The 27,990-nt window shown below is 36.2% G+C and overlaps 3 protein-coding genes and 1 long non-coding RNA gene across 8 annotated transcripts; 3 read left to right on the top strand and 1 right to left on the bottom strand.

The window, feature by feature from the left end:
• Positions 1-1,339: 1,339 nt before the first annotated feature.
• Positions 1,340-8,526, bottom strand: hgh1 (HGH1 homolog (S. cerevisiae)). 2 transcript variants are annotated; one of them, XM_065284511.2, is made up of 7 exons: positions 8,466-8,526; positions 7,320-7,912; positions 7,125-7,225; positions 6,519-6,617; positions 5,639-5,730; positions 5,375-5,497; positions 1,340-2,115 (listed from the first exon to the last, which is right to left on the bottom strand). In XM_065284511.2, exons 2-7 carry the CDS (start codon positions 7,859-7,861, stop codon positions 1,927-1,929), a joined length of 1,146 nt encoding a protein of 381 aa, XP_065140583.1. In that variant the 5' UTR covers positions 7,862-7,912; positions 8,466-8,526; the 3' UTR covers positions 1,340-1,926. The 2 variants fall into 2 exon arrangements, with proteins under 2 accessions (XP_065140583.1, XP_065140593.1); XM_065284521.2 differs by lacking the exon at positions 8,466-8,526 and adding an exon at positions 8,329-8,421.
• A 105-nt stretch (positions 8,527-8,631) lies between these two features.
• Positions 8,632-13,963, top strand: exosc7 (exosome component 7). The gene is made up of 8 exons (XM_065281615.2): positions 8,632-8,743; positions 8,940-9,041; positions 9,306-9,400; positions 10,485-10,650; positions 10,789-10,859; positions 11,503-11,626; positions 11,751-11,906; positions 13,782-13,963. Exons 1-8 carry the CDS (start codon positions 8,687-8,689, stop codon positions 13,884-13,886), a joined length of 876 nt encoding a protein of 291 aa, XP_065137687.1. The 5' UTR covers positions 8,632-8,686; the 3' UTR covers positions 13,887-13,963.
• A 734-nt stretch (positions 13,964-14,697) lies between these two features.
• clec3bb (C-type lectin domain family 3, member Bb) lies at positions 14,698-20,419 on the top strand. Of its 2 annotated transcripts, none has more exons than XM_065284541.2 (3): positions 14,698-14,874; positions 15,219-15,317; positions 19,611-20,419. In XM_065284541.2, exons 1-3 carry the CDS (start codon positions 14,775-14,777, stop codon positions 20,000-20,002), a joined length of 591 nt encoding a protein of 196 aa, XP_065140613.1. In that variant the 5' UTR covers positions 14,698-14,774; the 3' UTR covers positions 20,003-20,419. The 2 variants fall into 2 exon arrangements, with proteins under 2 accessions (XP_065140613.1, XP_065140604.1); XM_065284532.2 differs by having other exon boundaries at positions 14,700-14,874; positions 15,210-15,317.
• A 3,464-nt stretch (positions 20,420-23,883) lies between these two features.
• Positions 23,884-27,973, top strand: LOC135774443 (uncharacterized). Of its 3 annotated transcripts, none has more exons than XR_010543685.2 (5): positions 23,884-24,045; positions 24,654-24,725; positions 24,891-24,964; positions 26,376-26,551; positions 26,680-27,973. It is a non-coding gene; the product is annotated as an uncharacterized lncRNA (long non-coding RNA). The 3 variants fall into 3 exon arrangements; XR_010543684.2 differs by having other exon boundaries at positions 24,654-24,792; XR_010543686.2 differs by lacking the exon at positions 23,884-24,045 and adding an exon at positions 24,055-24,383 and having other exon boundaries at positions 24,654-24,792.
• The last annotated feature ends 17 nt before the right edge of the window (positions 27,974-27,990 follow it).

Below are 27,990 nucleotides of genomic sequence, written 5' to 3'. Positions count from 1 at the left end.
ACTTTGGATGATAGTTTCTGCCAAATGTATAAATGTAACATACAGTGGCTAATTATTTATTCTTTTTTATTTATTATTTATTATATTATTTACTATTTCGTTATTTTTGTATTCCTATTAATGTTTGTATTGTCTATTAAAATTGTGTCAAATTGAAAGCATTTATTTACAGATACATGTGTCTTGTATTGGTGTCCAATTATGCCTCTTTATCACCTGTCTCAGGTGTACACAGAATGTGAAATTTAAGATCAAAATACACCACAGATCATATATTCAAACAATTTGAATCCCTTTGATAAAAAACATCATATGGCTCACTTATATTACAAGTCATGCTATTTCAAGACACAGTGACAGCACTGGATTTTAGGTCAGGTGTAGATAGTTATTAATACCTAGCATTAGGATGGTAAGGACAGAGCTTGTTGTCAGGTTACCACATCAAAGAAATGTAAATCATTGTTGTATTGTGATTATTGTGATGTCTTTATACAGCTGTAGTTTCACCATCTAGGTCAGGGGTTCCCAAACTCGGTCCTGGAGGGCCGGTGTCCTGCATAGTTTAGCTAAAACCCTAATCAAACACACCTACACAGGACCTCCAGGATTGAGTTTGGCCACCCCTGGACTAGGTTAACTAGAGACTCAATATAGTCCAGCTAAGACTTACCAAAATAAACTTTGGTTATGTGGTTATAATTTGTGTATGCCAAAATAATTATATGATATTACATCATGTAAGCAAAGTCAACATTGATTACAAGCAGTTTGCTTTCATTTATTGATTTATTTTCAGACGTCTTTTAAATTTTCACTGAAAGTCTAAATTTTAGCCTACACGTCTGGGCTGTGTTTGGACGGCTATTAGTCATATTTTAAAGGCAAAATTGCTTGCTGAGACTGTAGAAATTATATTCCCAATACATGGACTTTCCCAATCACCCCTAGCATTTGGTCAGAAATGGAGTCTTCCAGAGGTCGCGCTGGGGTTACCTGTGTTGCCAGGTAACGGAGCGTGAGAGATGCTGCGTATTGTAAATAGTTTATAGAGTTAAACGGGTGCCAATTAAATTATTAAGTGTTCATTGTTTGTTTATTCGTGCCTTACGATTTAAGTAACTTTATATGTGTAACGTTTATTACATATAACGTTAATTGTTTTGATTAACGTGTGATAACATGCAGATGTTTTGTCATGTATTTTGACTGAATATGATTAATAATTACTAATGTTCTTGTAACTTGGTATCGGGACATCCCTATTTTGCACCCTCATATTCCAGATTTTCTAGTTGTATTTTAACCAAATATTATCCGATCCTAACAAACCATAAAGTAAAGTAAATCTGATTTATGCAACTTTCAGATGATGTACAGTGGTGGCAAACATTATTACAATATTTGACAGATCTGAAAATTTCATTTCATATTGATGGTTGCTCTGAGAACAACAAATATCAGATGAAGTAAATCGTACTGTTTTTTTAAATCTTAGTTAAAAAAAATTGCCCCTTATGACTGGTGTTCCAGAATCACAAATGTGAAATATTAATATACAGTGTACCTAAAACCATATTTAAACAGTAACTTGCACTTGAAAATGTATGAATTCATTTCATTAGAAAATGTTTTATGCAAGTATCATCTGCACATAGATTGTTGATTTTATCAGAACTTACTACATTAAGAGTCAATCTGTTTAAAGGGTCAAGATTTGGCTATTGGTTAAGTTAACCCCTGCTGGTTCAATATATATCATAACTACATAAGTCTGTTGACATGAAGCTTTCTTTATTTACGGGCATCCCTTGTTGCTTCAAATGCCATGTATGACTAACAAAAAATAATAATAAGAGTGTCCATCTTCTATGATCTAAAACATTCAAGTTTTTCATGTACTTGAGGCAGTATATTAAGTTTAGTTCATCTCTGCAGGCCCTCTGTCGATTCATTTTGAGTCTCAGATTCTTGATTTAAAAGTTCCTGGGTGTCCTTTTCTAGTTGCTCTTGCTCTTTGGCATCCAATTCCTTCAGTTTTTCTTTCACGTCTTGGGGAATTTCCACTTCCAACAGATTCTCCATTCCTTCCTCTGGCTCATCGCTAATCAAAACCTTAATCGAAGACACAAAAAACTTTAATGAACCTGAATGCAGTGGGTCAGCATTGAATATCACGCTCTCACATATTTGGTTTAATGTGGCGTTCACACCAAATGCGAATTCAATGATTTGTGTGAGTAGATTACATACAAAGCGAATAGACGCAAACACAGGGTGATGCGAATGACCTGAATTGGGTGGCGCGATTGCCACGAAAACATGACACAAAGTTAAATCCTGGGAGGACCGCGATGCTTCGCGTTTGGTGTGTACGCAGCATAATGGTGCCTTTACACCAGACGTTAATGAAGCGTTAAGGGTGAGTGATTTAAATGTTGCAACTCAATGCAAAGACGCAATAGATATCTGGCTGCATGATTTGTGTGAATGAGGGCGTTTGACACACGTTACACATGATTCACTCTGTAACTTTGTTCAGATATTTTATTCATATTAATATTAAGATATTAATATTCGTGCCGCGTTTACCAATCAGCAGCTTGCTCTTGTAGTGACGTGATTACAACGTAGCAAGCGGGGGCAGAAATACGAAACAACAATGGAGGACAAAATCATCATCGCTGTATGTGAACACTCGGAGTTGTACATCAGATCATCGTACTTTTATAGAAGCAGGAATAAAAAAGGAAGAAAGTTAGTCAAGAGTGTCGCACAATCTGGTAAGTTGTAAAAAAAACTCTTTACTTGAAGCTATACACATATTGAGACTAAAAGCCAGCTAAAGTCAGCAAATTGATCGTATTCGTGTCTGAATTTTACGCGCAAATGACGCAAGTTAACTTATGTTGCGTTTACACCACCGCGGTAGAGGCAGCAAAAACGCACTATTCGTGCGTAGTTGGATGCTTGAACATTTGAGTTCACTCCCTTCATTTGCGCATGAAATTCTAGTCATTCAAGAAATTCACGGGGAAATTTGGGCATGGGACCCACGTCACTACTACAGCAAGGTCCTGATTGGTTAATGCAGCACAGGAATTCCCGAAGTTCAGATTTTTCAACTTGCGCGTTTCCTGCGGCAATGCTCAATTCGCGCGGAACGCGCCACGCCATTTGCGCTGCAGGATAATAATCCGCATGTAATCACTTTTTTGCATTGACTTAACATGTAAATCACCCGCGCTTGCCGCCTCTACCGTGGCTGGTGTAAACGCAGCATTAAAATTTTCAAGCGTCTGGTGTGAGCGCACAGTAAAAGAAAAGCAGTAATAATGCAGTAAGGTAGCTAATTAGATGCCAGATAAATATCACTGCGGTTTTACTGACGTTCTCAATTACCAACTTTGGGAAAAACTTAATGGCGACTCTTGATGTAGTATAAAAACTATTATATTAAAAAAATCCATTAATCCTGGATAAATATTAGCCTCATTCTGAACTTGGCATGTTAATGGTGATAATTAAAATGGTTGGATTGAAGTAAATGACCGAGCCATTGCTTTTGGCTTAGAGTTGTAAAGGGATCTCCCAGACGTTATTGAGAAAATCAGGCTTTAATAAGAGACCCTGTGACATCTTTTCCATGCGCCCGTACCCAAATATTCACACGCCACAGCTGCAAGAACAGCTTTTTCCACCAAATTAGTGTCTCCCGTTTTTTCCGGCCAAAGTCGTAAATCTGAGGACTGGAATCTGCCTACTGTCCACAAAAAAAGTGCACGGGAGGATTTTGCTTCATGTTGCCGAGAACCAAAAACGATACATTTAACTTTTAAAAGAAAAGTTCACCCCAAAATGAAAATTGGTCCGTATTTTACTCTCCCTTAAAGGACAAGTTCGGTATTTTAGACCTAAAGCCCTGTTTTCAGATTGTTTATGGTCAAATAGAATGGTTTTGACAGAAATTTCGACATTTTCGGCTGCCCTGAGAATTTTCGCGTGTTTGTGTTTCAGCTCAGACCTCTACAATGGGTTTAATGGTGCACTGGAACAATCCTTCCTAAAATGCATTAAACTTTCGTTTACAAAGACGTGAAACTCACCGAGTGGTCAGGGGTGTTCACTGGTATGCTCACACAAAAATCGCTCCAAAAGACGCATTCCAACAGGTTTTATCGTAGTTTTTACCAACTCCATTGACATGTATTAGATGTGCTGTGAGGTATGGTATTACTCCGCGCCGGGAACTTTGTTTCTATTCTTGCAATTGGCAAAGGCGGATTAGCGCCACCACCTGGGCTGGAGTGTTTATTATTCAAGCTCTAAGCGGAAGAATGTACGGGTGTGAGGCGTTTGGGGAAATAAGTCCACAAGTTAACAACGAATGCTAAAACAGCTGTTGGAAAACATCTTTTGCAGCGATTTTTGTGTGAGCATATCAGTGAACACCCCTGACCACTCGGTGAGTTTCACGTCTTTGTAAACGAAAGTTTAATGCATTTTAGGAAGGATTGTTCCAGTGCACCATTAAACCCATTGTAGAGGTCTGAGCTGAAACACAAACACGCGAAAATTCTCAGGGCAGCCGAAAATGTCGAAATTTCAGTCAAAACCGTTCTATTTGACCATAAACAATCTGAAAACAGGGCTTTAAGTCTAAAATACCGAACTTGTCCTTTAAGCACTTACATAATAATTATGTAAAAATAAATACACACACATGCATGTATAATTAAAAAAAATGTATATATTAAGTATTTATATATAATAAAAATTAAACTGTGTATATACACAGGTAAATAATGTGTGTGTATTTATAAACACAGTACACACACACACACACACACACACACACACATATATATGATATAAACAAAAACTTTTATTCTGCAAACAATTAGTTGCAATTAATTGTAATGAAGCCCTAAAAAGAGTGCACCCATCAATCCATTAAAAACCCTTGAGGTTAAGTGTTTAATAACTGTATGTATTAGTTGTTGATGGATGGATGCACTTTATAGAGCTTTAAAAATGATAAGCTATCCAAAGCCATTATAAAGCTGAAAAAAAGACAGGATATTATTTAATATAACTCTGACTGTGTTTGACTGAAAAAAAAGTCATATACACCTAGGATGGCTTGAGGGTGAGTAAAAGATGGGCTAATTTTCATTTTTGGGGTGAACTATTCCTTTAAGAAGAGGAAAAAGTTATCCAACGGGACTCGGAATCGCCAACAACCTCTCACAATATGCCTAATTTCAATATATTATGACACTATCATTGGATTACAAATATACTCCTTAAAAATGTGTTCATTATATAAACATACAAATTAATTAAACAACTGAAAATGATTAAAAGACATTACCTGGACTAGTTTCTCACAGGCAGAGATCACATGTGGATCCTTCTCCCAATTGTGAAACTCCCGCATGATGGGATACACATTCTTGTTCTTCATAATCTGTCGGCACCCTTTAGTCGCTGTAAGCTAAATGTGAACAGATCATTGATATAGCAGTGAATAACAGTAGACAAAACTGATGTCTTATAATCTGATTTCATGTTATTTAATTCAACACAGACACTTTTATATTATATGGATAATTTAGATTTGTGATGTTATTCTTACAAGCAGCAAGGTTTCTAAGAGCATCTTTCTGATGTCAGGATCCGTCTCTCTCTTTTTGTCCTCTGGCAAGTACTGCAAATCCACTGGCAAACCTAAAAAACACAATTGAAGATCAGTAAAGATCATAGTGATGTTTGGATCAGTAAACAAAGTAATGTTTCAAGTCTTAGTTATTTGCTAGTTTGAGGTGCAGTTGCCCGAATAAGGTTTAAGTCTAGTCCCAGACTAAAATGCATATTTGAGTTATCTAACCTGAAAACAACTTGCACTGACATCACTTAAAATACATCATTGCCTTCTTGATTCTTGTTTAATTTGGTGCTATTACTCTTCACTCGATCACTGAACTACCATTGCATGATGGACTCGATGATGGATGACTGTATATACTCCGAGTCCTATGAGAAACCTGTACCAAGATTTTGCTATTGTAAAAAAACATCATTGCCCTTATTTGTCTCAAAATGCACACCAGTAATGCTTTTTTGTAAGGTATGTTTGTAAAAACATCTTAAATGTCCTTATATAAAAGCCTAGTCCTGGATTAATATAAACCCTGATTCTTATGAGATGATCTATAAAGATGAAAAAATATGACATGCATAAACTTTTCAAACTTTTAAGAAACCTCAGACTTGAAGCAAGAATTCTGGCTGAATAAATCCTCTCAAACATTGTATTTCCACTTTATTTCTCTTTGTAACTAAATAGGTAAACAGCGCCCTCTAGAGGACACAGATGAATGTTGAAGAGGAAATCAAGGGAAAGTTTGCTTTACAAGTTATCATTTGGCACTTTTTAATACATACATACATACAAAGAAAAACTCATACAATTAGTAGTGTTTATAACAATAAAGTGTAGAACGAAAATGATTTACCTTCATTCTCTTCCTCTGAGAGCTCCTCGGGTCCAGCCAGTGGTAATAAAAGATACGGCAAAATATCCACTGAATCACCGAGCAACCATTCATGATGAGCTGTATGGATATGAGAATCAAAACATTTATATCCTAAAATCTCTAATGGTTGATTTTAAATGCCACAGTCATTAACTGAGTGCATAATTAGGGGTAGTCAACTCAATATGAGCGCAAAGCTAATGGTCTAATCATATTCAATGGATTATGCTAAGCTATGCTAAAAGTGGTACCGCCAGACCCAGAGATCAGCTGAATGAATTCCAAAACAGTAAAAATCAGGGGAGCTGGAAAATTACATTTTTTTTTTTTTCAAAAAAGTGGAGTGTCCCTTTAATAAGGACTTCCTAAATGAAAGAGCTGTGCAATAATATTGCCATGGCAATTCAGAATTGATATTGGACAGGTATATCATAATACTCATAATGCTTTTTACACGGCTATTTCATCAAACGCCATTATGGTTTAAAGGACACCAAATCTTTTAATTCACTGATGAATGTCACATATCATATCACATATTTACTGTTATAATCTAAAGTCAAACACTATGTTGAGAGCTTTTACCGTAGTCAAAACAGCAATTTCTGAGCGTTCCCACCACTCCACCTCGTCTAGTGGTCGATTGCTCATACTGTGTGTACGGAAGAAGTCTCTGAATCACACACCTGGAAAATATTAATCTTGCTTTAGAAAATGTTCTGGATCACTGTGTCGTGTTACCAAAGTGCTTTTAATGATTTTTTCCCCAGACCATCTCACCTCTCCTTGTCCAGAATAAACTGTCTTGCCTCAGGCAGCTGTGTCAAGTTGGACAGCAGTGGTCCCAGGTAATGAAGTGATGCTTTTTGGTTAAAACCTTCTTGACAGAAGATCTCAACCAGTTTCGCAAGTCCGATATTCTGCTCTTGGAGAGTCTTGAAGACATCTCGACACGTTCTCTCATGTCGGGTGAGATTACTGAGAATCGTACAGATACGATCAGCAAAAACATACTCTGGGTCCAGTAAATGCTTCAATAGGGTGGGCAATATGTTTGTCTCTTTGACCAAAGGCTGGTGAAGGGTCTCATCTGCTGATAGGTTAATAAGAGCATGGTAACAGTCTTTAACAATAGCAATGGAAACATCACTGGTTAGGGTCACCAGGGCTTTGAGGAAGTCTGGTTTGGACTGCAGGTACCGACACCCATCCCGGTTTCCTGTGAGACCCAGTATGTATTCTGTAGCGTGACCTTTGACATCAGCTCTCATCTCTAGTGTGAGAAATGACAGAAGCTCCTTTGCTTCACTGTCACTAAGCATTATGGGTCGCTTTGTTTACCAAGTATAGTCTTATGTTTACTAATAGTCAATCTGGAAAATAAAAACAGCAAATAGTCATGACACTGGATGTGATGTCCATGTTCATTCATTTAAACCTTTCAGAAGGTAACATCATACTACTGCAATGTTTTTGAACATAGTTATACCATAGTATTTTTAAATACTCGAAGTACACTTTTGTATGTTAACACAATTGTACATGAATACTGAAATCATTTAGTACCACGGTTAATATCTAAAAATAAAACTGTACACTGGTGACGTCATTGTACCATTTTTACCATGGTTTTAATGTAGTTAAACCGTAATTAATTTCTATGTGTATCATGATACTGTATTATGCTTGTTTGACATAGTTTTGAATATAATCGTAACAACAAAACTGCACCGAAAATACATCATATTGATTTGGACATTATTCAGGTAAACATTTGATTTGTCATTACCTTCGTAACACCAAAAACAACGTTTTCACTAATGAACATCTAAAGCCAAATATGATCAATAACCATCTAACATTACATATAATATATAAAATAAAATCTATTGATTTTACGTTGTCATTTAGCCACACGTTACTTACCAAATTTACGATACACAACACACATGTGCGTCACGTACAGTTCCTGCTGTTGAGATTGACATATTTAGGATCCAATCAAATTACTCCAGTGACAATCGTCCCCGCCTTTGTTCAAACGCATGGATATGTGATTGGCTGTCAAGCTCGCAACTCCGCCCTCTCTGTCGTCGCTTTGTGATGACGCGCTAGAAGAGACGTGTGGACGTTCCTGTGTTTGAAACATGGCAGCGGTTCAACTGAGCGAAGCTGAGAAGGTTTATATTGTGCATGGAGTTCGGGTGAGTGGACTATGTGAGATTGATACTGACGAGGAAATAAAATATATTTATATTTGAAACCAACTGTCTTTATAAAAAGCGTTAATACGTAACGAAACATTGGTTTTACTAAGACAAGATGAATAACTAACGTTACTGTTGAAAAAACAAAACGCTCTCAACAACTTAAAGTGTAAATAATGAATGTTATTGACAGGATGATTTGAGATTGGACGGTCGAGGATGTGAAGATTACAGGCACGTGGAGATCGAGACAGATGTGGTGTCTAACACTGACGGTTCTGCCAAAATCAGTCTAGTAAGCTCTACTTGCTTGTTTTATGATCCTGCTTAAAATAAGTGTGTTCGACTTCATGCAGTCAGATGACGTCAATATACCGCGAGAGCGATTTGAAATTAGACTTCTACGTGTGTTTCTAGACTCGCTCTCGCGGTACGTTGACGTCATCCGCCTGTCGGTTCTTGCAGCGAGCATGGAGTCAAATAAGCCTAATGTTGTGCAGTGAGATGATGTCTGTCACGTTTTTTTCTAATTCATGGCGTTGTGTGATGTTTACAATAGGGTCACACAGTCGTTCTTGTAGGAATAAAAGCAGAGATTGGTAAACCCAAACCCATGGTACCAGAGGAAGGTTATCTGGAGTTCTTTGTTGACTGGTAAGTGTTGAATAATAGCAATAAGTCACGGCTGAATGGCGATTGTTAGGCATGACCAGGGGGGCAGGGTTTCATATTTTATTGAAGCTTCCCTGGAAGCCGCCATTGCTTAGCGAACACCCATCTGCTGTTAGCATCCCATTGACTCCCATTCATTTTGGCGTCACTTTGACAGCGAATAACTTTACATCTGAGGCGTTTAAAGACTCCATTTGTCCATTAATTATTTCTAAAGAAACACGAAAATGTATAAAAGGCTCCATTACCATGTATCTTACGTTATGTCCCAGTAGAAGCAGTTTTTGTAAAAATAGGCTAACGATTGCGTCATAACCTGCGACTTTCTGTCGCACAGTAGAGAAATTACCGTATGGACTTGGAGAGAAGCTCACAGGCAATCTTTTACTGACTATGAGGCAATCGGGTGGACGTGAAGGCATAAAGTCAAGGGAGATTACTAATCAGAATACTAACCAAAATGTGCTCCTGTTCACGCTCGCCGTCTCTGCAAGATTCAGTAGGTGATTCGGATCTCCCGTGGCACGGCTATTAGAAGACTTACAATTGCCAGACAGGTTGCTCACGTGACATCCACGTCATTGAGCTCAATTTGAGTCTGCGCAGTACGCTCGACACCCAGGAAGTGCGTGCTTCTAATTGACTTCACTTGTCTCCGTTGAATCCAATGGGGTCGCTTTGTCCATTTCTTTTACTGTCTATGGGCATGACGCGAAGCAGATGCGACTTAATCATGATACAGCACAGCCTGGAGTATCTTAATTTTTTTTATAAAAGGGTTACTACACAATACAAATATTAAAGCATAAAATATTTATAAACACACCTTTCATAAAGTAAAATCACTTAAAAATATCACAGAATGCCTCCCTTCCACTTGAAAAAATTGTCCCTGACCAACTATGAACAGTTTAACGTTTACGTTAATAAGGAGGCTGCGCAGTGGTTCACCGGTCATATATGTTTGTGTATTGTAAATTAAACAAACCATTCAAAACCTAATGCAAGTGTATCCCAATGGTGTATATCTAAAGAACTAAATCCTAATTTATTTTTTATTTGTTAGCTCAGCAAATGCCACTCCTCAGTTTGAGGGGCGGGGCGGAGAAGAGCTGGGGGTGGAGCTTAGCAACACGCTGTACAAAGTGTTTAATAACAGGCGCAGCGTGGATCTGCGATCTCTCTGTATTTCCCCAGGAGAATACTGTTGGATTCTGTATGTGGATGTACTGGTGAGTTAACAAACACATCCTGATGTTATCTTCATTAGAGGCCAATGCTAATAAGATTAGCATATATCATGAAATATTAATGTGACTGTATGCTGTTTATTTCTGCTTATGTGAAATCAAGTTTGATTGTGTTCACAGCTGCTGCAGTGTGATGGAAATCTGTTTGACGCAATATCCATCGCAATAAAAGCTGCACTTTTCAATACACGGTGAGTGACTAAACTTTTCCCGTTCAGGATTCATCACAGCTGTAAGGATCAGTAATGATGGATTATGGAATTTCCAGGTGTGGAAAAGTCATGGGCATTTACGTAGTGAATATCAACCACACTGAACCGTGTTAAAGTGTCTTTGCAAACTTATCGTCTGGTATTCATTAACTCTTTCCTTGCCAGCGGTTTTTTTTTTAGTTGCCAGCCAGTGCCAGCATTTTTTATGATGTTCACAAATCCAAAAAATGTTCTTCTTTAAATATATAAACATACAATATATAAGATAAAAGGACAGACCCTCTGCTTTCAAACAATAAACAAAAAAACTTTTAATCCTATCTTCATTTGTTCTCTTTTTATCACCTTCAAAAATACAAAATTTTGAGATAATTGCATTTTTGTAAAGGACTTTTGTTAAAGATCATATTCAGAATGATGATCAAACCATTCACAGAGTTTTTACTGTTTGGATCAGTGGATGCTTCAGTGTTTTATAAGTTGGATAAGAGCACCACCTAGTGGATAATAGCGGAAATATGGATTGCCGTAAAAACTCGTCATTTGCAGGAAGGCATTTAACAACAATTGTGGGAAACCTATATGAGAAATTATGAACTTAACTTTTCCTTTTCTACAACAGAATTGCCAAAGTGCACATATCTGAGGATGAGGAAGGAGGGAAGGAGATTGAGCTGTCAGATGACCCTTATGACTGCATGAGGCTCAATGTGGAGAACGTGCCCTGTATCGTAACCCTGTGCAAGGTACAACAGACACCTCAGTACCCACAATGCATCTCTTCCTGTTATTGTGTTTAGTGATTTTTGTTTATATTAATTTGTGTTACTCACTATGTATGTGGTATTGGTTTTAATTTTTGTGACTCAGATCGGTCACAGACATGTTGTAGATGCCACCCTGGAGGAGAAAGCCTGTTCTGTAGCCAGTGTCCTGATATCAGTCACACATAAAGGTACAGTCACATGCGTCAGGAAGATGGGAGGAGGCAGTCTGGACCCTGAGAGCATCTTTGAGATGACAGAGGTCAGAATACATTTCATTTAAACACATTTTATAATTTTTTTAGTTTCAAGTATCAGCATTAATGACATTTTAAAGGAATAGTTAACGAGAATGAAAATGATTGCATAATTTAAATGCAGTATTTTGAGTTTATTTAGGGACTAATACATTGTGTATTAATGTAAATATAAAAATCACAGCTGTAAGGTCAAATATGGCAGCACATATTGATGAAACACACATGTGACAACCAGACACATAGGCCAGGGTTATTTTTGAAAGTTATGTTTACACCGGGGATGGCGTGATGATGTGTGAATTATGGGATAATTTTCATTTTCCGATGAGCTACAGTATTTGAAATAGTCCAGCTACAAACTTCCAGATGATCCAACTCAGGAAAATATACATAGTCTTATATCAGCTGTGTTTACCCTTTAAATTGTGCAAATTGAAATAGCGAATTGATAACGCACCCAATAAAAAAACACTGCAATTAGGCATAAACTGCCATAAATTGCAAAAAAGTTTATCCAGTTCGAAAAGGGAATATATTACAAAACTGCAGTGGAATTTTTTTTACATTTAAAGGTCACCTGATGTGGGTAAAAATCACATGATCATTCTTTAAACATGGTGCGATATGTAGGCCTGTCACAATAGTTTTTATATATATATATATTTATTTCACTGATTATATATGACAATAAAATTGCATAATAATGCAAGAACATCCTTTCTAAGAAACAACTTAGATTTTTAAGAATATTAAGGTGAAAATATATATTATAATATATAATATATATATATATATATTATATATATATATATATATATATATATATATATATATATATATATATATATATATATATATATATATTAATATGAAATTGGATTATTTAATTGAATGTTTAAAACATTAAAAAAAATATTATGAAATATGCATTTCAATTTTAACCAGCTAATAGTGATTGTTAAGTGTAAATCACAGCTTTAAAGGGTTTATTTCTTTTGAGTATGCGCAATTACACGCAGTCTTGTTTATAATTGTAAAACCTCAGATCTAAACAGTAGATGTTATGGTTATATTTTTAATAATTTTTTATTTGTATAGCTCTTTTCATTGTAAACATGCTGGCTTGTTCACGTTCATTTCCTCTCCTCACATCGGAGATGCGGGTTGTAGCTTTGAAACCAATTCCAGTCGGATTTATTCTTGGCAAAAAACGATGGCAATGTACCGCCTTAAAAAAAACAACAACTCCCGAGGTCATGTTCACTTCTCGTGCGATAAGTCCATATAGTCATTATCGCACCAGGCCTAGCGGTATGTTTGTTGGAGGACAAGACAGAAAGGTTGTGTTGACTTCATAAGAACCGAAAAGTGCATGACAAAATACAGAGAGAGTGATTCGGGATGTCAAATGCTTTCGAGTCGCTCTTGCGTTATTTTGATGTCACTGTATGAAGTTGATGATGTTTTAGTCGCATGACGTCGGTAAATTGAAATGGTATCATTTTGTCAATATTTTTAAAAAGGAGAACGCAAAATTTTGTGCAAATCTGATGGAAACGCAGTTATTTTAGGAGTAACCTGAGACATTTGGATGATTTGGGATTGAGCTTACAACAGTAATGAAAGTTCTGGAAACCATTTTACACCACGTTTTTCTTATTAGACAACTGACTTTCATACATTTGAAGTGTTGCCCTGTTTACTCAGATTTGTATGGGATGTCTGAGCATCTGCTGTTCTTTAGCTTTTATTACCACAGAGACACACACACAAGATGTCTTTCATCTACAATGTGAAGTTAAGAGTGTGTCTTAGTTTTAAAGAATGAATAGATGTAAATAGATTCACTGTTGATGTATTATTTTGTGCTGTAACAGGCTGGGAAGCGTGTGGGGAAAACACTTCATGCTCCTCTCATGGAACTACTACAGAAAGAAGAAAGCCTGGGCGATAAAAGACAGAAAGTGGGTTTCCTTGGATAATGTCTGCTTATTGTGTGTGTGTGTGTGTGTGTGTGTGTGTGTGTGTGTGTGTGTGTGTGTGTGTGTGTGTGTGTGTGCCTGTGTGTATTTGAAATAAATACATTTCTTTATAAACTTTGTCATGTCTTGCTTCATAACTTCAACAAACACACTATTCATAAAATATCAACATTTTGTCCAGGGTGAAGTTATATAACAATTCATGAATGTTTCTGATTGTGTTTATTCAGTTTTCCTCCTGTAATTCATCAACTGAAATACAGATTTGACTTTTAACATCTGTTTGGACTTAAAGAGTGTTAAATTATAGTATTGAGGCACTTTTACAAATCAGAGAAATGAATTGAAAAATATTAACATGGTGCAGTGTGTCAGGTACTATTTCTCAAAATAAACCAAAGCTATAGTCGTAGGTCTTTTGTCCTGAGAAAATATTTTATTGTTAATAGTACGACATTAATCGCAAAACATTTCATCTTTCATAGTCGTGTTTGCATCTCTGCATCCGTACCACAGTTCTGCATGATCAAAATCAAAACTGTTGCTGTGCACCTGGATAGCTTCCATTCCATAATAAGATAATATTATACAGCAGATGTATTTAGGGAGTAATTACCCAAAAACATGTAAACCTTTATAAAAATGGCAAGATGCTCCAAAGTTGTGTTATAATTGATGTTAAGCTAAATGAGAGGCTGCTATTCGATAAAAGACCGTCCCAGTCTCTGTTGTTTGTTACGTGTCGTGTGATGATGATGATGATGAAGACACCACGCCTCCCACATCCTCAGGATAAAATCTCAGTACAGCAGGTCCTCTTACAGTTCTTCATATCCATGTGCTGGACGTCTCTTTAAAGAGAAAGATTCATTCTTCACATTCACCACCATGAGATTCAGAAGTGTTTATCTTCTGCTGGGAGTTCTTCTCCTCATCCACACCTCACACCAGCAAAATAATCCCAAAAAGAAACTCGCTGGTAAAAAAGGTAAGAATTACGCTCATTTAATAAAACCATGCAGTATAAATGCATCTAAACTTAAAATATGCAAGAATTTTGGTAATACTTTACAATAAGGTTGTGTTTGTTAACATTAGTAAATGCATTTGTTAACATAAACTGTCAGTAATCCTTGTTAATGTATTCAAATATATTTGGCAAATAGTGACATGAATTAAGATTAATAAAAGCTGTAAAATTATTGTTCACTATTAGTTCATGATAGCTAATTCATTAACTAATGTTAACAAATACAACCTTATCATAGTTTTATATACAAATATATAGGAGTGAAATACAAGCTGGATATTTCTTGATTTAAGACTCCTCAGATTCTCAGATTAGTGCTGCTTTAGAGGACCTACAGCAGCAGATGAAAGAGATCATAGATGAAGTCAACATCCTGAAGGAACAGCAGGCCCTGCAGACAGGTGAGAAGAAATCCAATTCATCTTCATGAAGACATTTTCATGCACTGTAATATATGTACTTAAAAGCCTTTGTTTATTTACTCAGAATGTTTTTAAATAAAGCATAAATATTTGGAGTAAAATACAAACTCAAAGATTTGTGACTCCCCAAACAGTTTTTTTTCCAATGTACGATGTGGCACTTGGAAGTTCTTCCACTTACATAAGACAGATGGGCTCCATGTGTAGCTTTTCATATTTTTCACAGTTTCTGTTTTCTCTGGAGACAATAAAGATGAGTTTCATCCGGTGTTATTGATGTGTGAAGGAAATATTCAGAGAAAAAATGTGGAATATTTCATGAGCAGATCCAGTAATGACACCAAAACTAAACATTCCTCATCTCTCTATAACAAATCAAAAGTAGGGGAGAGCGGACACATGAGTAGTATTCACATTGTTTTCATTTCATTATCATTGTACACGTGAGGCTTCATTATAACACACTGTGACAACCAGTAATGCATTACAATATTAAGTTACTACCCAAAAAAGTAACTAATTGCATTACTTGATTACTTTTAAGTTACTTTTTCTTACTTGGCTACTTCAAACTGTTCCCGCTCAGACTCACAGAGTGCGTAATTCTACGTTAATATGTTCAGTTTAATTCAGTACATTATTTTATTATAAAATTTTATTAATTAAATTGAAAAGTAACTCGCATTACTTTTTAAATTTTTTTTTATAATTTAATGCGTTACTTTACTCGTTACTTCGGAAAAGTAATATTATTACGTAAGGCGCGTTACTTTTAATGCGTTACCCAAGGCCGCCTTAATGCACGGGCTTACCTGGGCTGAAGCCCAGGGGCCTCCCAAGTTCAAGGGCCTCACAAGTTTGCGTTCATGATGAGCTCATATTGGTCATATTGTTTTGTAACTTGTCAGGTTTTCTGTCAATCACTCTAATTGCACGTTACATGGCTGCTGATTGGTCCGTTGTAACTTAATGTGAAATAAAATGTTAGACGTAACATATTTTTTTATTCCGCGTAATGTAATTAAGTGAGCGTTGTCAACTTGACATTCCTGCACGTTTGACTGAGTGTGACATAGAAACGGGAAATAATCCACCAACAAATAAAGAGAAATTTCTGAAATTTCATAATAAGCACTAGTGAGGTGCAGGTCTCTCTCTCTTTCGTGCGCGCGCTCGCTCGCTCGTTCGCTCTCTTTGTGCGAGTCTCTGGCATGCAGAAGTGTCTCCAAACGTGCACAAGAAACTGTGCCGCTAAATTAAGAAAGGAGTTCCCGCACATAATGCTGTTAGTTGTTATAAAGTTTAAGTTTACTCGCGTTTATATCAGTGACGCGTGCGCAGCTGGAGCGATGTAGTTTGACGCGACGTTAGCTCACAGTACACACATCTGTTGGGTTAGAAAGACGAGAAAGCAACGCAACGGTAAAGGTGCAAGTCTAAGAAAGTAAAGAGCGACAAGACCATCTCAAATGATCATCCCCTGATAGCACCATTATAATCTCATTATCTAAAGATCTTATACTGGTATGTTCCCTGTATGTCTTGTGCATATTCATACTTGTTCGTTTTACATGCTTATGTATGCATAAATACTAAATACAATGCATACTATATCTTCAATAGCCTACAAAATAAATAACTGATTAAAAAATAAAAGATTCTGTCTATAAAGACTTATCTTTTGTTATCATTAATGCATTTTCACTTTAAAACTAACTTTAACTTATTATATTTTTAAAACTGTGGTGAGCATTTAGTTATGAGTGGCAATTTTCTGCAAATTTGTATATTCCAAAAACTATATAAATATAAAGCTTATAAACACATATACTTTCACACATTTTGGTTTTATTATCACCACATGTTGCTGTGTGTGGTTGTTAAATAAAGTGTCTTGTGTTTATGCTCAAGTGGGCTCAGTGACATGTTAATAATGATATTATGGTGTTTTCTGGCTCAAAAAGGGGAAAACTCACTGTTGTATGTCTCGAAAGAAACTAATGCATTTTGTGATGTAGATTACCTAGATATTACACTTTAAAAAAAATTTTAACTATAAATCGAGGGGAAGGGGGGCCTACAAAACCTCTTAGCCCCGGGGCCTCACATTAAGTTAAGGCGGCCCTGGCGTTACCCCAAACACTGGTGACAACTAACCCCAACTCAGAGATCAATAAAAATAAGATGAAGAAATTTACTTTCATGCCTCCAAAAACACTCTTTGTTCAATATCTTAAATAAAACTTCTCACAAATTCACAGGAGATCTTCTGTAAGTAAGAGAAAAAGACCAAAAAAACACAGTTTGCTTGGCTCTTTATAAATATGTAAAGTTTATTTATTCATTTTATTTTTATATTCCAATTTTTTTTACTCAGTGGAGCCATTGGCCCTCATTTATCAAACGTGCGTACACCAAATTTCCAGCGTACACCTGGCGTACACCCAAAACCACGGTGACTTTGAGATTTATTAATATGGACGTTGGCGTACGGCACGCTCAAATCCTACGCCAGCTCAGGAGGTGGTGTACGCACATTTTGAGTTAGTGCAGAAATGCGCAAACAATTCCTAACACCACAAAACGCACTGACAAACTAAAATATATGATATATTATGACCCACTGTAAAAAACTAAAACATAGTAATTATATTATGCAACATGTACTTCAATGTTTAATTTGTGAGACTTTACCAAAGCATTTGATTTGTAGGCATATGTATTCCTTCAGTTGAGAGCCTGGGCGCTTTACCTGACGTTTCAGGGCAAAGCATGTGAGCGGATCGGAGCGGAGCCTTGAGCGGTGCGGTAATATTACCATCAAAGCGCCTCTCTAAAGATCCGCTCGCTCAGCACCGCTCGTTGAACCCAGAACGCCCTTTAATAATTTGCTAGTTCGAGAATCTGTAAAAACGTCTAGCAATAAGTTATGGAATTCAAGCCTTATACATAAATGTAAAGTAAAAATCAAAGTTAAGATTGAACAGGAAGAAAACATTGAAAGGAAGTGCGGAGAGACTGTAAAAGTCAGCAAATATTCATCCTGGAATCTGAAGCGGCACATTGCAAGAAAGCACAAGGATGTGCTACGAAAACATGGTAATAATGCATCAAAAGGTAAGCTAGTTACATACTATTCGATGATAAATAAATAGCTACACATGAATAGGTAAGGTAAAATGCTTGTGTTGAATGGAGCCATAAATCCAATCATGATGACATGCGGACAAAATCATGGCCACGAATTATCTTTTATGCTACATTATGGACACTTCTTTTTCTTATTTAGTTTAAAGTAAATATTCAACAGTTTGTTCCTTGGAATTAATTATTATAATATTTCGTAATTACTATTACAATTATTATTACTTCAAATTATGAATTAGCCTAGTAAAACATGTGGATGTCGTGGAAACAAATTGTTAATTTGAATTATATCCGGAGCTCCGTATCAAACTGGATCTTAGCTGTATGTAAATACAGAAAAACACACTACAAAAGTTACTACATCATTTTAAAATATTATTTAAAAAAAACTTAACCGAACCATTAAGCAGACATATAATTTAGATGTAGGCAACATTAAATAATAATAATAATAATAATAAATAATTATTCTTCTAAATATCAATTAAGCGTTATTAATAATAAAAATAATAATACAAATATTACAAAACGTCATGCAATTATTAATGTGTCTTTAATCCCGCTATTTAAACTCCCAAATAAAACAATTTTGTTTCTTTCCACTTCCCTGGTTTCTCCTCTTTGCCGTCTTCCACGTGTCAATGTCGTAAAATGAGGGCGTGGGGGAGGCGGAGACTTGAATTTATATGGGCGTGTTATTCTAATGACGATCGTTTTCAGCCGCCGCATTTATGAAGGGCAGATATTGCTTACACCTGAATTTCAGAGGTACGCACAGTTTCATAAATCAGGCGGTGAGAGGAGTGTAAGCGTAATCTTACGCCAACATATACGCCCGTTTCTACGCAAGAATGATAAATGAGGGCCATTGTTTCTTGCAAATAAACATTTGGGGTGAAGTTTTTGTTTAAACCCTTTCTCTATAGATAAAGATGCTACACAAGGTTCTTCGTAACAATGCCAAAAGAACCAATTCTGGGTCCCCAAAGAACCTTTAAGGTTTTTCAGAACCATCTTTAAAGAACCATCCAGCCAAAAAGGATTCTTCGATGACATTTATTTTTCAGAGCGTAAGCCCATTTTGCCGATTGCAGGCTGAACTTTAACGTGTTGTTTTTTGTCCAGTCTGTCTGAAAGGTGTCAAGATCCACGGCAAGTGTTTTCTGGTGGACACGGTGAAGAAACGCTACCACACAGCCAATGAAGACTGCATAGCCAAAGGTGGAATCCTCAGCACTCCACTTTCAGCTGAAGAAAACACACAGCTCAACGATTACGCACACCACAGCCTCGGACGCGACGCCGTAATCTGGCTGGGTATCAATGACATGCAAACCGAAGGGGTGTGGATGGATCAAACCGGCTCGGCCATTCGCTACAAGAACTGGCAGGCGACCCAACCCGACGGCAGAAGTTCAGAGAACTGCGCTGTGCTCTCTGGCGCCTCCGGTGGCAAGTGGCAGGATGAGAACTGTCGTGAAGAGAGAGCTTCTGTCTGTGAGTTTAACATCGTCTGAGTCCATCTGTGGCTTTTTGACCTAAGCTGTCCTTTTCATAGCGCAACCCTGCTTTGTAATTATATATTTTGATTTCGTAAACGTTTTGAGGAGAACAAAGATTGTAATTTTATTTCTCTTTTGGCAAAAAACGTTCACATAAAGGATCTGATCTGTAATTAGATCGGAATGAACACTGTTATATTGAAAAAGCAATAAACTCAGTTTTGGACTGACTATGTAATGATATTGTGGGATTGTTTTGTGTATCTGCAAAAAAACAACAACAACAACATTGTTTTGTACTTTGCCTGTTGATCAACAAAACAAAGTTTATTTCAGATTGCTAGCTTTATGTTACTTGTTTATTGTTTAACAAATGAATGTCTAGCCTGATATAACCTGACAATATCCTTTCAATAAACTGTTTATCAAAAAGTTGTGTGTTATATTTATACATGCACTCTAAAAAAATTTGTACACAATGGCCCTCATTTATCATTCTTGCGTAGAAACGGGCGTATATGTTGGCGTAAGATTATGCTTACACTCCTCTCACCGCCTGATTTATGAAACTGTGCGTACCTTTGATATTCAGGTGTACGCAATACCTGCCCTTCATAAATGTCGCGGCTGAAAACGATCGTCATTAGAATAACAAGCCCATATAAATTCAAGTCTCCGCCTCCCCCACGCCCTCATTTTACGCCATTGACACACGAAAGACGGCAAAGAAGAGAAACCAGGGAAGTGAAAAGAAACAAAATTTTTTTATTTGGGAGTTTAAAGAGCGGGATTAAAGACACATTAATAATTGGATGACAATTTGTAATATTCTTATTATTATTTTTTATTATTAATGACGCTTATTGATATTTAGAAGAATAATTATTTATTTATTTATTATTATTATTATTATTATTAGCCTACATCTAAATTCTATGTCTGCTTAATGGTTCGGTTAAGTTTTTTAAAAATAATATTTTAAAATGATGTTATAACTTTTGTAGTTTGTTGTTCTGTATTTACATACAGTTGTTTGTTATATCTTAGATCCAGTTTGATACGGAGCTCCGGATATCATTCAAATTAACAATTTGTTTCCACGACATCCACATGTTTTACTAGGCTAATTCATAATTTTAAGTAATAATAATTGTAATAGTAATTACGAAATATTATAATAATTAATTCCAAGGAACAAACTGTTGAATATTGGGAACGAATTCTAAATTAATGGCCATACTTTAGACTAAATAAGAAAAAGAAGTGTCCATAATGTAGCATAAAAGATAATTTGTGGCCATGATTTTGTACGCATGTCATCATGATCGGATTTATGGCTCCATTCAACACAAGCATTTTACCTTACCTATTCATGTGTAGCTATTTATTTATCATCGAATGACTAGCTTACCTTTTGATGCATTATTACCATGTTTTCGTAGCACATCCTGTGCTTTCTTGCAATGTGCCGCTTCAGATTCCAGGATGAATATTTGCTAACTTTTAAAGTCTCTCCGCACTCCCTTTCATTGTTTTCTTCCTGCTCAATCTTAACTTTGATTTTTACTTTACATTTATGTATAAGGCTTGAATTCCATAACTTATTGCTAGACGTTTTTACAGATTCTCGAACTAGCAAATTATCAAAGGGCGTTCTGGGTTCAACGAGCGGTGCTAAGCGAGCGGAATTTTCGGGAAAAGGCGCTCTGATGGTATTACCAACGCTCCGCTCCGCTCACGTGCTCTGCCCTGAAACGGCTCGCAAAAGGAATACATACCCAGATAGCATGCACTACCGGGCCTCATCTGGGCCAACTATGTCACATATGGCTCAGTTCCGGTGGCGTCAAAGGCCATATGGGCCATATCTGGCCCACACACATCAAGCCGTTTTTAGTGTGAGTTGTGGCTTGTTGTGTGTGGGCCAGATACGGCCCATGTGCGACAAGCCGGTTTTAATTTGAGTTGCGGCTTGTTATGTCTGGGCCAGCTACGGCCTGTGTGCAACAAGCCGGGTTTTAATTTGAGTTGCGGCTTGTTATGTGTGGGCCAGATACGGCCCGTGTGCGACAAGCCAATTGTAGTTTGAGTTTTGGATTGTTGTGTGTGGGCCAGATACGGCTGAGTGCGACAACCCGGTTTTAGCGTGAGTTGTGGCTTGTTGTGTTTGGGCCAGTCCTGGCCCTTGTGTGACAAATCGGTTTAGGATGAGTGATGGCTTTTTGTTGTGTGTGGGCCAGATATTACTGGTTTATGGTTATGTTGACATCAGACTGTTTTTATGTGTGTTTCGGTTTATTTATGGGCCAGATATGTAATATGCTGCATGGTTAGCTTATTGGTTTTAAAATGTAAAGGAAGGCAGCTGAATTTTTTCCATTGTAATTTTTCTTCTAGATCTGACAGGGCTAGGCTTCTTCATATTCGGCTCAAATAATTCAACCATATTTATCATAATCAGACAGCTTTGTCTATCAGATCTTCTTGGACTCTGGCACAGAACTCAAAGAATTCTAGGCGACAATTTTTTGATAATCCATTAACACAGGGCTCAACATAAAGGACTGCCCTGTGGCCCGGGGCAAGTGTGAGAGATGTTCGGGCAAGTAAAAAGTATTGTCACTTGCCCGATCGGGCCAGTGCTTCACCCTCAGTCACTAAAATATATTTTCATCAATGTATTTAGCATCTTTGAAGCAGACATTTACTTGGGTAAAACACGATGAAAGAAACTATGCAATATTTAGCACAATTTGCTGTCAGTTTACAGGTAAAGCAGAAAAGTTGGGAGCCTTTTTTTTATTGGAACATATCTGTTTTATATGTATACAATATTTGACTTTTAAATTATTATTTTTAAATATGTGACACTGACATTTTTTATTGGGGCCAGTGAAAATTTTGGCAGGGCAAGTGAAAAATTTGAACCACTGGCCCGACCGGGCCAGTATAAAAAATTATTTGCGTTGAGCCCTGTAACAGAACAGCTTGTTTTAGTCAGCTAAAAATTTTACATTTATGTGCAACATCTGGTGAAAATTTAATGTCAATAACACCTTTAGAAATATATGGTAACTGAGGAAAAATGGTGACGAGTTAAATTTTACCCGCTGCATATTTAATGTAAATTAACTGCTTGCCCTGCATTAAAGACTTGTAAATGCACAACGCTGAGGCAAAGAACCCCAAACCCCATTTAAAATCCTTTAATGCACAGCAAGTCATTGATTATCCCACTTATTCCATGGTCATTTGCCAAGTTATAGACAAGTTAAAACTAGTTTTGCTCTTTGTAGCTTAAAATTTGATAGAATGGGTAAAAATAACAGTTATTTCCAGGAGCTCCTCTTTTTTGTAAACAACTGATCTGTCTTTTATAAATCTGATATAAAAGACTCTTCTGAGATTTGAAGGATGCACACTACTATTCGATAGGTAGGCTACTCAAGTTTAACCAAACTGTTCGTGGACCCCGTTTACTTCCATAGTATTACTTTTCCAATTCCTGCTATAGAAGTGAATGGGATCCAAAGACATTTATGCAGGTTTGTAACAACATGAGGGTGAGTAAATGATGACAGAGTTTTCATTTTTGGGTGAACTATTTAACCTTTTACAGCTTAGCAGAAAAATGTTATGTGACCTTTAAGAATAGGATAAAGTACATCTTTAACAAAAGCAAAGATTAAAAAACAAATTGTAGAATAAATAGAAAGTGCTACACAAGTGTAAAACAATACAAAATCGTCCCACTATCACATGCAGATGTGTCACTTTGCAATGGGGCAATGATGAATAGTACACAGAACAACCAAATAAGTTTTTACGATTTATAAACAATTTAAATATATTTTAAAGTGTTATGTACTGTTCTAATTCCAGAGATGTTTATTTATGTAAATGGTGTGAGGCTTTACCATGTATATAATAGGCCAATGGCTATGCTGTGCACGCGAAACATGTCCTGCCCCTTTAAATCACGAAGGGAGTTACCATGGAAACTGAAGGAGCACGAGGACAGCTAGCTCCGTCTCCCGCGGTTTCTTCGCTGTTTTCAAGTAAGTTTAGTCCATCAAATCACACAAATAATACTAAAACCTGTTGTTGACACGCTTTTGTTATATATTTACCTCATATAAATGGCTTGTGTCTTTGAGAAAAGTTCGTTACCATCCCAACATGTTTCCGCACATGCGGTCGGAACTGTGCTTCCGGTTTCTGTTGGTTTACGTGCTAAACTGATCTCTTGAAAAAATAACTCGTCGAAAATATTTTTTTTGTTTCCAATGTAATATACGTGTTGTTAATTTGCTTGTTATAAGCTAGGACTTTGTTGTTATTTTTGCTTAGCAGAGTTTAACGGAAGTTACGTGTTTTCCACAAAAGCCTCTTTACTGTATGTATGTTACTGCTGAAACCGTCTATAAGCGTTAGCTTTTGCTCTTGTTTATGAACGTTTGGGCTTTTGAAAACATAGATGAGAGGTTTCAAAGTCTTTGTTAACGTTGTCAGTGCATGACTGGAAGTAGGCAAATTTATTTAGTCTAAATATGCGATGTACTGTGACGTCTAAACCTTGTTAAATTGCACGGAGTGCTGAAGCTACTAACGTTAGTACGTATGTTTTATCGTATACAAATACAGACATGTTGTTCTCTGATTTCAGGAGTGACAAAAACCCTCTATAATAGAAGAGAAGCTCAAGATTTCAACATTTTCTGAAGGGAGTTGCAGACAGGTGTAGAAAACTGCTTTTCAAATTTTCCACATTTATCACAGTTATTTTAAGATGTTGACATCTAAACGTGAGTAGCATTGTGTGAGCAATATTAAATAAGTAAATCTTACACTGCATATTTTATATATTGTTTTCTCTGTGACAGATTGAATGTTTTGTTTGTAGATTTGTCCATGCTAATGGCCGAGCAGTAGGGTTGGAACAGACCTGTCAGAAAACATCTCTGAACCATATGACTAGTAAGTAAAACCTCAAACTTATACACTGCTATTCAAAAGTTTAAGCTTGTGATTATTTATTTGACCAAAAATACAGTAAAAACAGAAATGTTGTGAAACATTATCACAAAGTAAATAAGCTGTTTATAATGTGAATATATTGTAAACTGTAATTTATTCTTGTGATTAATGTTGAAATTTTAGCATCATTACTCCAGTCTTCAGTGTCACAATATTCTTCAGAGATCATTCTAATACGCTGATTTGCTGCTCAATTAACATTTCTGATTATCAACAGTTGTGTTGCTTCATGTTTTAGTGTTTTTCAGGATTTTTGGATGAATAGAAAATTAACCCTGGAGAACCCAAGAACCCTTCTCTTAACATTGATTAACATTGGCCAAATTTGACCCGTGGATTCTCCAGGGTTAAAATAATAGTCTATTATAATAGAATAATAGTTCACAGAATAATGAAAATTTCTGCATGATTTAATCCATGTTAATACATATGATCATCTTCTTTCAGACGAGCACAAAGTTATATTAGGGTGCACTTACTTATCATACTTAAACAGACCGAACCGTACCAGAGTACGATTGTCCCCACTCCCCCACTCATCTGCACATATCAGAGTGTTTTACAGTGACAGCTAAAGTTTTACATTTCATACAGGGTTCATATAATGTAGGTACACCCTTAGAAAATGTGTAAAAAAAATCTATGCTATTTATATATCATTAAATAATATAGTGAATGTGTGGAAAGCCCTGAGCACGCAAAAGTGAAACTGAGATTACAGAATTAGCGCTGTCTGCCTCTAAATGCAGTTACTTTACTTTCCCACTCTGAAAGTGAAGTATACCTAAACTTTGAGAGCAAATGACTAGTATGACGGGCCGGTAACTTTAGTAATTTTACATTAATTTAGCTAGTTAGCTATTATTATAATCACAAATACTTTTATAATATATTACTGAATTAAGCCAGTTACACTTAACTATCATTATATGAGTATGAAATTCCTCATCATTACTAAATAAATCTTGGAAGTAAACCATCAAATTTGCTGAAAAAAGTATACATTTCTGAATACACAATACATGTCACATTTGAAACAATCAACTTTACTTATAAAACATCTTACATTTTGAGATTTAAAACAACTGTGAGGTTATCTTACCTTTAAGATGTAATTAATATATAGGATATATGTATGTATGTATGTTTTGAATTATTGAGAAAAACAAAAAGCATTAGGCTTTGCCCTCCGCTCCCCTTTAATTTTAAAACAGAACTGTGTCACAAAAGCTCTGTGCAAGTAGTCCAAGTATTTCAAAGGAACTCTATCAGTTTTACCCCCACAGTTTGTCTATATTCCTCTCAAAAATGAGATTTGACTCGTTTCTTCATTTTTCATTAAATTTTACAGATTTCAAAACAATTTATTCTTGAGAGGAGGCACCACAGTTAAAGACAGTGTTTTGAAGAATTTTGAACTTCCTGCTCACAAACTACATACTTCTCCAGTTAGTCTGACAGGCTATCAATGAGAATGCGGCATTACAGGACACCACTGAAAACTATACCACTAAAAACTGGTTATTGGTAAGTCTTTTTGACAATAACTAATGTTATTTATTCATGTTTGGTGTCAGCTAATATGTGTATACCCTATAAATGTTAGATTTTTTTATACTTATTCTCTACCTCACTGTTTACATTTGTCATCGTAGCTGCAGTCAGAAGAAACAGATTAACAGCAACTATCTGCTTGAGACCAAGAGATTGAGCACTGGGTTAAGACATGGTTGCAGCTTGCCACAGACAGAGATGAAGGTCGTTGGGCAAAAGAGAAGATTTAAAGGCATAGCTCACCCAAAAATGGAAACTCATTTACTTACCATCAAGATGTTTCAAACTCTATCAAATGTATTTGTTCAGTTACTGACTGTTATAAATTATACAGGTTTGGAACAACCTTTGGGTGAGCAAAATTACAGTTTTAATTTTAATTAGTGAACTATCCCTATTGTGAGTTTTATAAGTTTATTAAGAAATGTTGAGTATTATATCAGAGTTTTGTATGTAAGGAGATGGTAGTTGTACGTTTGTGTGTTAATATAGATGGTTTCAGTTGCAACAACATAAATCACTTTCATGGCCCAAACTTAACTTCGGGTAGACCTCCACATAGATTCAATAACAACCGAGTATCTCTGGAGCAGTTTTTTTTCTGATAACAAACAAAATAAATAACCAGTAAATAGCCTTAGATCAAATCATAGCTAAAGCATTTCAACCATTACATTGATCTAATGTTACTGGGTAAAATTAAGCTTTACAATTTTAGCTACAGATCTTTGAAAATGTTTGTACGGTATACTGTCCATTTCCAGAAAGGTAATAAAAACAGCGTGCACAGTGACGCTGCTGACGTGTTATCCTCAGACATGTTTGTGAAGATTGTTTTGTTTATAGCGTGCATCTCCCTCAGACTGTAAAAAAAGCTTGGGAACAAGAAAAAGCTTGGGCAAACAAGATAACATGTCAGCAGCGTCACTCCAGTGTTGTGCACGAGGTTCACAACAGACCTGGAAGAGAAGACGATGCTGAATAAAGTCATAATTTCTGTTATTTTTGGACCAAAATTTATTTTCGATGCTTCAACACATTCTAACTGACCCACTGATATCACATGGACTACTTTGATGATGTACAGTATATATTTGATCGTGTATACACATATCTAAAACATCTTAAACTGTTTCCGAAGATGAACAGAGGTGTTACGGGTTTGGAATGACATGAGGGTCATTAATTACATAATTTTCATTTTGGATGAAATAACCCTTTAAGTTTGGCCAGGTGTGTAACTGTGGCAACGCACATGCATCTATGGGTTCCAGTATATCTTACTATATAACATATTAATTTAACTAACATGTTTGACAAATATAATTATGTTTATTTATAAATTATTATCTGTATTGGATTTTTTAAATGTTTAATAAAGAAATTTTGACTATATGAGTTTTAGTTTTTTC

The sequence above is a fragment of the Paramisgurnus dabryanus genome, chromosome 19 (genome assembly GCF_030506205.2).
Source record: "Paramisgurnus dabryanus chromosome 19, PD_genome_1.1, whole genome shotgun sequence".
NCBI classification, from domain to species: Eukaryota; Metazoa; Chordata; class Actinopteri; order Cypriniformes; family Cobitidae; genus Paramisgurnus; species Paramisgurnus dabryanus.
Note: the sequence above shows the minus strand (reverse complement) of the source record. Positions and strands in the feature narration are given on the sequence as shown.